General features: G+C 40.3%; 1 protein-coding gene across 1 annotated transcript in view; it reads left to right on the top strand.

Annotated features, from left to right (window-relative positions):
- Positions 1-10,916, top strand: part of map3k10 (mitogen-activated protein kinase kinase kinase 10) — a 35,883-nt gene extending 24,967 nt beyond the window's left edge. The window contains exons 4-11 of the mRNA XM_062419639.1: positions 1,912-2,087; positions 2,510-2,756; positions 3,637-3,759; positions 3,856-3,994; positions 5,011-5,123; positions 5,212-5,516; positions 7,021-7,552; positions 8,680-10,916. Of these exons, the coding sequence (XP_062275623.1) occupies positions 1,912-2,087; positions 2,510-2,756; positions 3,637-3,759; positions 3,856-3,994; positions 5,011-5,123; positions 5,212-5,516; positions 7,021-7,552; positions 8,680-9,080 (2,036 nt within the window). The 3' untranslated portion in view covers positions 9,081-10,916. The remainder of the gene's footprint in view (positions 1-1,911; positions 2,088-2,509; positions 2,757-3,636; positions 3,760-3,855; positions 3,995-5,010; positions 5,124-5,211; positions 5,517-7,020; positions 7,553-8,679) is intronic.
- The last annotated feature ends 4,607 nt before the right edge of the window (positions 10,917-15,523 follow it).

Genomic DNA, 15,523 nt, shown 5'->3' on the forward strand with positions numbered 1-15,523 from the left:
CTCCTACTCTGCTCCTAAAGCTCTTTTCCTCCTCATCCCCCTCTCACTCCACTTCATCTTATCCATGTTCATCCGCTAATCTCTCCTTTGTCATGCCTCGCTGCTCTCTACACTCTGTTTACTCCTGTCATCATCTCGCTTTCATCTCCTCTCTCTCCAACTTCCTCCACATACTCTTCATGCTACTTTATATTATCTAATAAATAAATAAACGTTACCTGGTAATGTTTTTAGGCTGTGAAATGACACTTTTGACTGCTCTAAAGACTTGCAGTAGATTATTATGGTTGTGGTGTCGTGTTGGACAGACAGTACTGATCAGTTTGTCCTCAGCATGTTAACTGTAGGTGTGCATCATGTTTCTGCAACACTGTCACTCAGGGTTTGGCTCCTGATTGTTGCCATATGCTGTGCCGTCTTGCTCTCTTCCTCTTCCCCTGTTTCCTCTCCCACTGCCAAAAAAATCAGGCCATAAATTCATGGTTCAGTCCTCTTTATATCATATTGAGAATATGGCTGAAACCAATCATTCATTTTATTATTTACACCTTTTTTCCTTCTGTGACTTGTCAAAATATCTTAACAGTAACTGTGATAATACATCATTGAGCCACATTGTTGCGTGGGGGGATATGTTCCTTCATTACAATGAACATGGGCACTGTCATTTATTTTAAGTGGATCCTACATGTCATAAATACTTAGTTGAATGCCAAATGTATATGAATCTGAAAATAGTCCCCAACACATACATTATTAACTCCTGTTTGAGTAACGTTTGCTAAAAACTACAATGCCCAACTGTTTTAGTAAATTATTTAGCCTTTTAAAAAAATGAACATATGTATTTGTGATTTGTTTTTTTAAAGATGTACATGCTCAGCTTTCTGCTAATGGGATACTTTTTAGGTACATAGGAAAGGTTTTTAGTATGTTTTTTTGGTAACCGTTAATTTTTACAGCTCCTTAATTTTCCTAAAAAAGAACAATGTAATTTGGTACTAATAATACAAAAAATACTATTTTCTCTAAAAGAAAAGTTAAATTTAAACCCAGTTAAATATTAAATCATTATGTATTTTTGATTTGAAACTTTGTTGATCATATACAGTATGTTGAATTGTTGCCTGTAGCTGACCTGCTGTGCACTGACTATGGGTCATAATAACAATTAATTGGAGTGTACCAGTTGAACACCTATGCTTCACTAAGGCTTCCTACAAATGATTAAGTCATTATTTTGAAATTAAGGACTTTACCTTTTTTCATGTCATTTGTTGACAATAAGAAAAACATGCCTTATCCTTTGAGCAACAGGGACCTGGTCTGTTAGCTGAAACTGTGCAGTATACCAGGATTACGCCTTTTTATGTCGTTTAATGTGAGCCATAAAACTGGGTTTTGTGAATGGAAACTGACACCAGTCATATATCTGGATAATATAAAAGAAGCCAGAGCAGGACATAAGAGGCTTGCCTTATAAACAAAACGAACATAGTGAAGTCAGTTGTAATAGAAAAAAGTTTCTTTTGTTGCACAATAAACAGAAAAATATACATTTCACTGGTAACACTTTACTTAAAATACCTCTATTTAGCATTTATGAGCAGATATAAGGACATTTCCAAGTGTTTATTAAGTTATATCTGCTTACAACTACATTATATGTGATATAAACAATTTATTAACTGTTTATTTACTAGTTATAATACTAATAATACTATAATAAATGGAAATGGAGCTGAACCTCCATCATATGGACTGCACAGACTATAGTAGTTTAGTATAGTAGTAGTAGTAGTATAACCTCTAAACTGGTTATATAAAGCATAATACATAACACTAACTTGTTTCTGTAATTCAAAAGTCACTCATGCGTCTTTCCCTCTTGTCTTTTCTCTTCTTCCTCAGAGTGCTGGAGCCCCAACCCCCACAGCAGGCCCTCCTTCACCAGCATCCTGCGGCGACTGCTGGCCATCGAGCAGTCGGCCATGTTCCAGATGCCCCTGGAGTCTTTCCACTCCTTACAAGAGGACTGGAGGCTAGAGATCCAGCAGATGTTTGACGAGCTGCGGGCCAAAGAAAAGGTGAGAACTCAGGAAACATGTTCACAGGTGTTGGTGAGGTTTCTTTTTCTCTGGAGAGACACTGTTTGGATTGAATGTTACACATGTATATTTTACAGCCTTCGGACAGCAAAAAGACTACAACTTAATAAATGTTCAGCTTCAGTCTACAGAATATTTATTTTTAGAGTTAAGAAAGAAGTGCTGCAAGATGATAGATGTATTTCTCAGGACTTTTATCTGTGTTTCAGTAGTCTATTTTCTGCTGTTAGGAGAGGATGTCACATTTCATATCGACGATAGGAGGAATCTCACCATGTCACTATCTGTCTGAGGTGTTACTGCAAATTAGATTTACCTTAGCAACAAGCCTTTTGACAAAAGAGGTGTTAGGGGAGGTGCTGCTATGCTAACAACCTCCACATCCTTCTTCCTCTCTGCAGGAGCTAAGATCTTGGGAGGAGGCATTGGCCCGAGCAGCGGAGGAACAGAGGGAACAGGAGGAACAGCTGAAGAGGAGGGAGCAGGAGCTGGCGGACAGAGAGATTGACATCGTGGAGCGAGAGCTGAACATCATCATCCACCAGATGTACCAGGAGAAACCCAGTGTCAAGAAAAGAAAGGGACACTTCAAGAAGAGCAGACTGCTGAAGCTGGGCAGAGACAGTAACTGCATCAGTCTGCCCTCTGGTGGGTGAAACAAACAACTGCAGTCAGACTGTTTAAATTACATGACTCAGGGGCACAAAACTGGAAAAACTCCCAATTTAAAGCCATATCTTTCTACATTGTGTTTTTTCCCCAGTTTCTAGGACACAAGCTGCTATAAGAGATCAGACAACAGAGCAAGTTTTGTTGAAATACAGTGATACGGCAAAATAATTGTACCTTAGTGTGTGGTCATCCCCTCATTGAAATGTAAAAAGTATTAGCAGTAAAACGTACTTAAGTATTAAAGTTAAAGTACTCATTTCATCCCTCTGATTGATATTTTATTATAAATGACATCATTAGATTATTAATACTGAAGCATCAGTGTTAGAGCAGCATGCCACTGTTGTAGTTGCTGGAGGTGGAACTACTTTACAGTTAGGTACTTTAGTCCAGTGGTTCCCAAATTAGGGATCGGGCCACTCCAAATGTACAAGTACTTCAACATTGTGCTTAAGTTCAGTACTTCAGTAAATGTAATGAGTTATTTTCCACCACTGCATGACACACTATTTTATTAAGACCACAAACACATGCAGTATATCTGAAGCTCATACAAGCATATATTTGATAGTTTTACTTGATTAATGAAATTAGAATAAATAAATAAAAATGTTGTATTCATAAAGTTAACTGATTAATAGACTAATTGTTTTAGAAATGCATGTAGGAAATTTGTACATGTTATGTTGGTTATTTTATTACACATCTGCAATATTTTCCAACCTAGTATGCATCATATAATGGTTGTAGTGGTTTGCACTTCCTGTGTGCGTGTTCCCAAAATTAGATATAATGAATATTCTTGAACATTTATTAATGATTTATGTAACATTTTCTCTCTTCTTGTTTCCTGCAGGCTTCGAGCATAAGATCACAGTTCAAGCGTCTCCCAGCGTGGACAAGAGGAAGACCCAGGGGAGCGAGACCACCACCCCGCCCGCCAGCCCGGGGGTCATCCCCCGCCTGAGAGCCATAAGATGTGAGTGTGAACACCCAAATAGTCAAAGTGCAGAGATGCAGTAGGAATGTCAGATGGGTTTCTGAATACTTATATGATGTTTGTTCTGTCTGACAGTGACACCCAGCGATGGCAGTAAGACGTGGGGCCGCAGCGCTGTGTGCAAGAAGGAAGACCTGTCAGCCAGTAAGAAGAAAGGACGCACCTGGGGGCCGAGCTCCACCCACCAGAAAGAGAGGGTCGGCGGGGAGGAAAAGTATGTGCACAGTTTGTTTATGTCCCAGTTGTGAATGAAAAGCAAGTATTTAACATTGTTAATGAAGTGAGAACGAGTGATTGACAGTTTTCTTTGGCTAGAAAATGTTACCTACTAGTATTAAAAACAAAGATTATAATATTATGAACAGAATCTATTTGTCTATATCATTGGCCGATTAGCTAATTTACAACAGGTGTGATTGCCACTATTTTTTGTTAGAAATCTACCCACATCAGTAAGTAAATACAGCAGAAAGTATATCTATATACATCTCATTGTATATTGATTTCAATCAGGTATTTCTGACAATATGTTTGAAATATTATCTAATATCACAGAACACAATGTACCCGATAAAACTGCTGTGACAAAAACTGGATCACAAGGCTGTTTTTTTCTGTTCACCCACTGACATAACTGTTATGACAGACGAGGAGAAACTCCCTTTTTTCTCATATTTTTATGGACAAATTATTGGTCGTAACACATAGAAACAGAAACTTTCAATCAATATCTTATCACAGTGTGAAGCAGAGCAATTGTCTCTTGAAAATTGGTGGGAAAAAATCGATGTGGTGTTAAGATTACTGTCTTCATTATATGAAACTTCAGATCCATTCTATCTGAAAAAAGTTTGTTTGTAGCATCTGCTGACTTAATTATATAATATTATTATTATCATATTAATAATATAACTAATAATGTATAAATGAGTTTTCTCATCTAAACAGCTGATTGCACTGGACTTTATCTGGCAACATTACTGATAGTGTGCAGAAATAACAGTATACATACATATATACATATATTTTTGTATATATTTTAGATTTAGATTTTCTTCGTAACTACTTTCTCTCTTCTTTAAGTATTTCATTTTATTCTTGCTATCTTATTTCTTAATTTTACCTCACTAAAACAAATTCCTTGTATGTGTGTAGTTATTTAATGAAGTTTGATTCTGATTCTGGTAAACAATTTAAATTTTTTTTAATTTTTACTATCTCTGTTTGCAGACTGAAATCGCTGGCTGAGGGATCTAAAGTTTGGTCGTCCAGTGCACCAAACCTCGGCAAGTCCCCCAAACATGCACCCATGACCGCTGGCTTCTCCAGCCTCAATGAAATGGGTGAGTCTGGATCTGTCACTGAGAGCAAGTTAGCGACAAACACCCAAATATCAACATCATCTCACCCATTTTCTCCTGTCTCTAACAGAGGAGTGCTGTGAGTTTGAGGAGTCACCAGGGTCCCTGCTGCCCTCAGAGACCAGCAGTAATGGGGCTGCTGAGGACTCAGGGTCCCTGTGGGGCAGTCTGGGGCCCAACACAGTGCCTCCTGTTGGGGTGTCTAACACAAGCTCCTGTCAGGGGCCCGGCGGCCTGGGGACAGGGGTGAGCTACCAGGACTCTCTCCGTCGCTGCAGCCAGAGGAAGAAGAGCGATATGTTGTTGTTAGGTTGTGCGTCATTGCTCGCGTCTGTGGCCCTTGGACAAGACCTGCTGCAGCTGGGGAAACTGCAGGTAAGAAAAACTGCGAATGAACAAAGGGACAAAACAACGTGGGCCGTCATTTAAAATTGAGGTAGCATTTAGTGGCATCTTGCAGTGATGTTGCATGGAAGAGGCCCTTCTCTATGTAGAAGGGCTCATTCTAAGGTTATGTTAAAACACAACAATTCTTATTTTCAGGTGATTATACACTAATTAAAGCATACGCATTCATATTTTATTCCATTTCTGCCACTAAATTCTACACACTGCATCTTTGAATCAGAATTTTAAAGGCATTCTCATTGTTATGGCTGTCATGACTAATATATAATACCACAGTGAGTAGATAAAACAATAACATACATTTTTTAATCACTGTAAATGAATACAGCTAGGTTGAAAATCTCAATGCCGTTAGCACTTAAAAATAAACTTTAAAATTAGTTTTGTAAATTTAACTTTATTTGAAAAGCTTTGGGATACAAGAAGATAAACAATGTTTTACTGCGCTTAAATCTCTACAAGGAAGGTGGAAAATGTAAGTTTGCATGACCCTTCAGCCAGAATATTAAAGTTAAGACTTCATGTTCTTCATACATTTTACATACATAGTTGCATCTAAGACTAAAAATATTAATGATAAAATCAAATGTGAACACAAATACTGCGAACACTAATATAAACACTCTAGACTGAATAAGCAAACAAAGCAGTGGACTATTTTTCACCAAAGTTAAACAAACTACATCTTAATTACCAAACATGAAATTGCTAATAAACTGTTCCAGAGTTAATATTTCATGCACCAAAATCACAAACTGCCACAAAAAGGAAATTAAAAAAAATGTTTTTATTGAGTCTTTTTTATTTCATTACCCTGTCTGCAAAAAAACATAGCTTAGAGGATGTTAAATACATTAAATACAGTCATTTATTAGTCACTTTATTAGCTACTTGCTCTGTTTGCACAGACTATCAACAGTACAAGCTGTTAGTATTTCTCTTGGCTCAGATTATAATCAAACGTAAATGGTTCAAATCAAAATATTGTTGCTGAGCAGGTGTATTTCCAACACAACGACACTGTATCCCAAAAGCTTCGTCACAATGTTAACAGAAACATATGAGTGATGTCGCTCAAATCACCTCCACAGTGTCCAGACCTCACACTAAAAGATCACCTTCTTTGATTTGAGCTAGAACAGGATGTTTGAATGAGCTGCCAAAAGATCTGCAGGAAATGTGGGACGCTGTCGAATCAGCATTGGCCGACGATTTGCGTCTGTTGTTGAGGCAAATGAGTCTCAGTACAGTGAGAGGATCAATGAAAGTAAAGTGATCGTTTGTTGTTGTTGTTGTTGCTTTTGCAGGGGGAGGAAGTGATCATCAAAGTAATAATCAGCAGCAAATTTCAGTTCAAATAACCCCAGCTCTAATGTTTCACTGTTGTAATGTTTTTCAGCTGATTTTATTTGAATAAGATTACAGCTCTGCACTCCTACAGAGTCTTAATGTGACCTGATGTTGTTTTCAGGTGCTTCAAGATGAGCAGGACCTCAGAGAAGAGCAGCGGAAGAAGAAGGACGGTCTGTTCCAGCGGACTGGACGTTTCCGTCGCAGCACCTCTCCACCCAGCCGAAACCTCTCCCTCTCCCTCTCCAGACACGATTCAGCGCTCCCCTGCCTAGACCCCTCTCCCTCCGTCACACTCCTCTCTTTGTCCTCTTTGTCTGACTGCAACTCCACAAAGTCCCTCCTTCCCTCTGACCCAGAAGAGTATCCCCTGACCCCGATGACGGGGGTTAAAACACCGGCAGCACCACCAGCTTCTACCTTAAACCCGCTGTTGGACCTACGGGCGGAGAGCTTCAAGAAGGAGCCCAACCAGTCGCTCACACCCACCCACGTGTCTGCAGCCATGGCCCTGAATAGAGGACACAGACGCACCCCGTCAGACGGAGCAATACGGCCCCGAGCCCAAACTCTAGGACATCACAGGACGCCGTCAGATGGAAGCATGCCCATGCCTCCTCCTCCCAGGGTGGCGAGCTCTACAGCTAATAAAGGTAAGAGACAAATTATGCTTTTTACTATGTTAAAGGCACATGTGACTGTTTTTAGTCTATTTACTAACAAGGCAGAGAGTGTAGAGCTGATGTATTTCACTGGATTAGAGTAAACTTTAACCTCCTGGTGGTGGTAGGTGTAGAAATTTAGAGGATCAAAAATATATGACAATTAATCGTCTATGGACCATGAATGTTTGTACAAATAGTCACTACATTTTTAACGTTTTCTAGCATGGAGGTATCTCTTTTATAAGGTTGACCTCAACAAACGTGTGCAGTGTAAAATACAGTAATTAACATGAATATATACATTCTACATACAACAATTACATATAGCACAATAAAATATAACCTGAAAGACATGAAAGAATCAATAATCTTGCCAATTGATAGTTTAGAGAGTGACGACCAATCACCAGTATCCTTTGAAAACTTGATTAAGAGGTTGACAAAACAAATCTCGCCACAAGGTGCATTAGAAGCTGTCATTTATCTTTCATTCATATTGCGTGATGTTCCTCATCTTCTTTCTTTAGAGATTGTAAGATAAATTATGCTATAGTTATGTGATAATGCTGCTGAGATGAAGAACTGCTTTGACATTTTTTCCCATTTGATGCGTTTAAGTGCTTGTGGGAATCTTTGTTCATTCAAGAAAATACCAAACTATCATTGGATGTTTCATGAAGACAATTTTCAGATGAGATGTATAGTTTGTCTCATTTTGCATCCTCTGTAAAGATGTTTGAAGCCTGATGAAGATCTGTGAAAGAAATGCTTCATTTTCAACAAAAGTACAGTTCACAGTTTTACAGAAACTAAACATTTTCTTTTGCATGATTTCACTTTTGTGTGCATCAGTTTGAAACAGAAATTCATACAAGCACAAAAAAGAGTTTTCAAAAACTCCCTGCTCCAAACCACATCCATGATAATTTTGCTTTAATGACAAATAAAAACAAAATGAGGTTAACTGTGATGCATTACTGATCTCAAGCAATTTTCAAGGGTCTGATTTCTCTTCTTGGCATGCAGGAACAACACATTAATATCCTGGTTATGAATGATACACACTTTAGTTAATGAGCTCACGCTGTTAACACTCTCTCTCGTTCATTATTCAGGCACACAGGACACTCTGGACATTCCTCGACTCCCTGATCCCTCCACCCTCTTCCCGATCCCTCATCGGCGTAAAGCCCCCGCTCCACCGATCCCTGACCCGGATCCTCACTGCCTCATCAGCCCCCTGGAGAGACCCAAGACGCTCGAGTTCGCCCCGCGGCCTCGGCCCACCCCGGTGAAGATGAGAGCCGACCCCTGGAAGCTGGGCTCTCTCTCCCGAACCCTGAGCTCCTCACCGGGCAGCAGCTGCGACAGCCCCCTCGGATCTGGGGACAGCAGTGCCAGCACGGCAAAGCCGAACCTGATGGACATGGACGTGGAGGGCCAGAGTTCGGACCAAACTGTCCCTCTGTGTGGAAAGATGCAGCCTGCCACTCTGTGTGGACAGCAGTACTCGTAGTGAGGAGCAGACGTCGAATATTTCCAAGTTTTTGTGTACAAACCTGTTCCCATGACAGTAGGAGACAGTGAGGAATACCTACTGATGTCTGAGCCGAGCGAGTGTACTCACTGACGTTTGTTTTGAGGCATTTACTGGAAGCCATCCCTCTCGTGTGCCCTTCAACCGAGTGTCCTAATGAGCAAGAAGCCTTTCCCCTGTAGTGCTCACTTACCTGCACGACACTAAGGGTCCATGAGGCCTCTTAAAAGCCTTGTAGTGTGCTCACCCACCTACCTTACCCACGTTCTCCTTTAGGAAACCATCGCCTCCTTCTCCCAGTTCACTTACTTAGCACCCCATGACCAGGCTTCATTTCCTTCAAGACTACTACAACCCTCAAAAGCCATTCAAGTACTCAAAAAGCCACTTTTTGACTTTGCTTACTGTTCGTTTTGATCCATCTGCCTGTGCTTTTGCCTGTCTGTGTAACTGCCCTCATTCCACTTATCACACCGCACTTATCCAAAGACCGCACAAAAACATTCATTCACTATTTCACCTAACATTGGTTGTTTTGGGGTTGTTTGCTTGACAAGCAGAGGAGCTGTTTAAACTGTTTGAAATTCTTATTAGAGAGTGTCCTTGTTCTTATTTTGCACGCCGTTTGTTCTGCCGGTGCACAAACGTCTCCCTGAAACTCTCCTTCGTCAGAGCTTTGTGCAACATCAGCTCTGCCTTCATCCTCATGTGTCGTCTCTCTGCATGGGGGTCATCGTCCTCTTCCCTCCGAGACTGAGACAGGAAAAAGCCTTTTCTCACAGCACTGGTGGACTGGTTATTATCCTCAGCCTTGTACAGTAAAAACAGAGTTTTATTTTCTCAGTGCTCGCACCATCCCTGCTGTAACCTCTTAGCAAAAAATATGTTTTTTCTATTGGTTTGGCAGACCAGGTGTGTTTTTTTCTTTGTGTGAATGTGTATATATAACTGAACAAAATGGGTTCATTTTTGCGTGCTGGTGCTTTTTAAGTGCATGTCATTTTATGTGTGAATGGTTCGCTGTACGATATAGGCAATACTTGGTCGAAATAAGTCCACAGGTTGCTACACATCAGTTTGTCTTCTTCATGTTTCGATGAAAACATTCCCCACTAGCAGTCAGTAGCACTCTGAATGGATCTCTGAGATGGACACAAAAAGGAAAGGAAGGATAAAATGCTACCTGTTCTCCATAAAACAACTTCAACCTCATGCTCATCTAGGACTGTTTGGATCTCCTCCCCTCACCTGCTGTATTCAACATCAGTGGCACTTTAGGAGCCATGTTGTGCAACTAGTTAGTCTCTCTGCGGACGATTGGACTCGGCACATAGCGCTCTAGTCACAGCTGACAAATCAACTTTCATCTCCGGAGTTGTTTTCGTACAGTGGACGGTTAACTTGCAGATGGTATTTACTTGACTGTGCAAATTTCTCTAAGTGAGCGTGTGTGTGTGTGTGTGTGTGTGTGTGTGTGTGTGAATATGCGTGTGTGTATTATTATCTGTATGGGATGAAGACAATCCCATACATGTTAGAAGAGTGAGCCCAAACTCATTCTCCTCGTGTGGTTAAGAACACTGAGTATTTATTAAATTTATTGTTATTATTGGAAAGGATTAATTATTGTTACGACGCTCTTCCTGGGATATCTGTATATATTTGTTTAATATAACAGGAAAACCAAGGAAACGACTTACTGAAACGTCCGTGTTGTCTCCAGTCTCAACCTGTGACTTTTCTGGGTTAAATGAGGAGTAAGTGTGATATGCGATGAATGATTGCCCTGAGAGACAAATAAAAAACAAAAAAAGATGCTTCAGTGTCACTGCTACATCATTTTTTTGGGGTGGTTTTTCAAAAATTCATGTGTTACATCTGAGCACTGATGGCCATTGTTTCCAGGAACAGTTTAAAGGATAAGCTCACAATTTTTCAAAGTGTGTCTTATATAAACACTGAAGGAGATTTTCCTTGCTGTTATCATTCATACTGGCTGTTAAAAGATACCCTTCAAATTCGCTTTCAATGTAAGTGATGGAGGCCAAAATCCCCAATGTGTCCACACAGTCACTTTACGCAAAAATGCATTTAAAAGTGTATGATGAAGGGATCCTCTAATGGTCAGTATGAACAGGAGGAATTATTATAGCGAGAAAAACCTAATTCAATGTTCATTTTGGCATCTGACTGTTGTTTTAAGACTGGCTTTAAAAATTGTGAACCCATCTTTTAACATCATCTGTGGGTCATATCACCAGCAGTAAGAAAGGGCACCGCAGTAGCAGATCAAATCCTCTAGATGTCACCACTGTGGCCTATGATGTCATATCATTTCCAAGTCTGCTGTTTTTCCTCAATGTAATGCATTCCCATAGTCGCTCCCTGACACTGCAATTACCATAAAAGGCAGGTGAAGGGGTATTCATGCAGAGAAAAACACCTACTAAATTAAATTGCAGATGTTGGGGAAGAAAGAAATCCTCAGAGAATGTTAAATGTTATCCTCACGTTACAACCTTTGAATGCAAAGACGAATCCAGTTACATGCAGTGTATACAGATGACACAAACACACACAATCACAAATCGTCACACACTCCACCGCTGTGTCTGTCAGTTTGACTGCCAATCAAACAGCCTTCCAGACGCCAGCCAGTTACCTAGCAACCCCTCCTCACTTCCATGGTGATGCTATTAAAAGCAACAACAAAGAGAAAAAGGGAGGGGGGGAAAAAGGGATGACGGGACTGAAAATGAAGCGAGGAAGAGGGCGAGAGGTGTTGAAGAGCCAGGAGAAAGGATTCGGCAGGCTGAACATCGCATGGCTGATTCACAGCTAACACACACACTGAGGAACACACATGCACATCAGATCATGGTCACTTTTGGAAATATTACATAGACTTACCTTCATTTCCTGGAGCCTTAACCAAACAATAACCATTATTTGCCTAAACCTAACCCTAACCTTAACCACTGATCCAAAAATCAGCATTTTACCAATTATGGACACTGCTATTGCCCCAATTATACAAGCCACTCCAATCAACTGGTCTTAAGGCACTTAGGGCCTGATTTACTAAAGGTTTGCGTGTGTAGAAACGTGTGCAAACTTGACATCACCCGCAAAAAATGTGCAAGCTGATCTACTAACGCAGCGCACTGAGGTTTGCGTCTTTCAACTGTGCAAGATAGTACGCGCTGTCCATTTAGTACGTTTGCCATAATGAATGTGTAATATGGGGCGTTTCAACCCCAGTGCACAAAATACAGGGAGGAGAAAATGCAAATATGTTATTTAACATGCGCATTGTGATTTACCAAACCTGAAGGTATTTTTTCTGACGCTAACTGCGTCTATAAATAATACCTTTGAAGGCAGGTATTAACCTGCTACTCACTGCGCACAGATGACTGCTGTCACTGTAGAGAGGACCACCTGTGTTAATAATTTTGGAGTGGAATATTTTTGGTTTTACTAACAGCATTGACTTCGTCACAAATTCTCTCCCATATGTCGGTTTCTCTGGTAATATTTGTTTTTGTTATAACTCAATATATCCACTAGAACCTGATCACATTTAATTTTGCACTTGCAGGCTTTCTGCTCGTTCAAACTCTCCATAAAGACACGCAAAACCCTCATTTAAATACTGCTGTCCACCCCGTTTCACCTGTTTTCATTTACGCAATTATTCTTAGTAGATCACCCGCAAAACGCACGCAAACGGCACGCGCAATCTATTGCACCGTGCACGCAATTTAGTACCCACTATTTGGGATCTTAGTAAATTAGGCCCTTTGTCTATCAAGAAGTTAGATAGTGGAGTTGAAAGCTTGTCAGTGATGCAGTAGGCTGAGGCATGGGAGTCTATATAATATAATAACAATAAAAGAAGATACGTTTTTATTCATAGAGCACTCAAAAACTAGGTTATAAAGTGCTTTACATGGAATCAAGATATTACAGCTAAATAAACCCAGGGTGTCAAAACTACAAAGAATGGAATAAAATAAGATGAAAAGGGTGAAATTATCAAGTAGAGAAGATAAAACATATTGGAAAGCAAGTAAAAACAATGCCAGGAATCAAATGCTTAAAAATAAAAGTTTTAAAAAAGAAAAAAAGAAGTGATTTAATGGATTACACTTCTTATTCTGCAAGTGTATCTCACTCAGTCTCAGTGTTCGCTCTCCCCTGTGTGTGTAACTCACTTTTAAAGCTAGGTTGTGAAGAGGTGTTCATCCATAAAGTTTGAGACTGATTAAAAAAGAATTGTCAAAATCGATGCAGCAGAGGCCAAAATGTCCTGACTTTAATTTTTTTGGCTGCTTTAAGATTTATAAAATCTGGATCCTACATTTGCCTACATGCTAATGAAATGGCTTCAAATTAGAACCACAAAACAACATCATTCCTCTTTGTTTGAAACTTTATTCATAATCTTCATTTACCAATCAATAGTGCATTCCCGGGCTAGCAGTTCAGTAAAACCAGTGATGGAGACCTGTGGTGTTTGTATGTTGAATGGGAAAAAGGCCTCTTGGGAGCGAGGCGAGACAAATCTTCCAGTGACAAAAACGCATTCATAGCCTTGATGTCTCCAGCTTCATGTTTTTGCTCTCCATCACAGAAACAAGAAGGATGGAGGTGCGTCGCTGTGAGAAGCAGCTCTGCGCTCTGGTACAAGTTCCTCAGAGTTCTCATCCACTCCTGCATTACTGGTCGTCTTCACTGTATACAGAAACAGATGAGTTGGATGAAAGGTCATTCAGAGGGTGGGTGAGGTTGGGGGGAGGGTGGGGGGGTCAAAGGGTCATTGCACATACTCTGAAGCCGGCTCTGGATCCCTTAAAGAAAGGGACGTCAACAGAAATACCAACAAATACGGACACAGTCACAAAGCAGCTCTGTGGAGCAGCTGGTTAAATTCTCTTTACTATCTCTCGCTTTTTCTTTTCTGTCAATAAAGTAATTCAGTAAAGTAAAGCTTTTCACAACCATAAAACTTTCCATTTTTCTTAATTTTTTTGTACATTTGTATCATATATTCCCAAAAACTACTTTGACATTTTGACAAACATTTACCTCAAATGACATCAAAGTAAAAAAGCAACCAAAAAGAAGAACACAGCCAGTAGTTTCACTTTTCCATCCTTTCTTTCTTTTGTTTGTGCTTTTTGTTCTCAAAGCTACATTGAAGTAGAGAGGGGCCAGATGCATAAAACTCTGTACACTGACCAAAACTGTGTGTACGCACAAAGCCAAAAATGAACATACGCACACGATCCACTCCCACACTTGACCATACATGGATGAAAACCCATCCTGAAACAGCCGTTTTCATATCACTTCGCCTGTCACCTGTCAATGAAACAAACGTGAAAGTGCAGTTTCACATATTGTGTTGCACTGGCGAGGTTCTCCAACAGCAGAACAGCTGTCATTACGCACGACCATTACGCACGGCTGTGTGGCTCTTTATAGTGTCCATATCGTTAATTCATTATATGGACTCGTGAACCATCAGCGGCAGTGATATCCAGTGTTGACTCCAATGTTAAAAGAATTTAAAGAATGACTAAATCAATCATGCCAAAATGATTGATTAGTGTAACATTTGTGAGTTTGTCTTTGATTGGAATCGAACAAACAATGTTTTACTAAAAGATTCAGTCTCTCACCCCCACCCAAGTAATGCGTTAGATGCCCAAATTCTGTGTTTATAAATTAAAGTTTACCTGCGGGAAATGGAGTAAGGTATGCATGGTTTTTATTCGTTTGTGCATCTGGCCCCAGGTGTCTCTATTTAGACAGTCAGCGTGTAGTCAGATTATGCTCACGATAACAGCCTCGGAGTCAGTCCTGCTATTTATCAAGAGAACTGATCAGCCAGAGATGAAGCAGCGTCCTGCTTTATGTGCAGCTAGTTATCCCCTAGACGGTCGTGCATGTTGAGCTAGAATGATTTAGCACAGCAAGACTAAAACAAGATGGCAGACTGGTGCCACGGAGAGAGGACCATGGGAGGAGACCTATCCCCAAGGGGCCCGCGGGTGAGTGGACTCAGCCCAGGCAGCCATGGAGACCAAGCCTGCTGGTGCCATTTCTCACTGCTGTTTGTTGATTTACTGTGTCTCCGCTGGGACAGCAGCGCCACAGAGAAGCAGAGAGAGCGATAGAAGTAAAAGAGCACAGAGGCACATCAAGTGTGAGGAAGGCTCATGTTTTAGCCCTAATCAACACTACAGCTGGGTATTAGAGCTGGGCAATACATTTAGCCTATATCATATATCATATCAACATCATGATGTGAGGCTAGATATCATCTTAGATATTGGATATCACAATATCGTGAAATGGAGTGTTGTCTTTTCTTGGTTTTAAAGGCTGCTTCACAGTAAAGTGTAATTTTCTGA

This window comes from Scomber scombrus, chromosome 5 (genome assembly GCF_963691925.1).
Source record: "Scomber scombrus chromosome 5, fScoSco1.1, whole genome shotgun sequence".
NCBI lineage: Eukaryota > Metazoa > Chordata > Actinopteri > Scombriformes > Scombridae > Scomber > Scomber scombrus.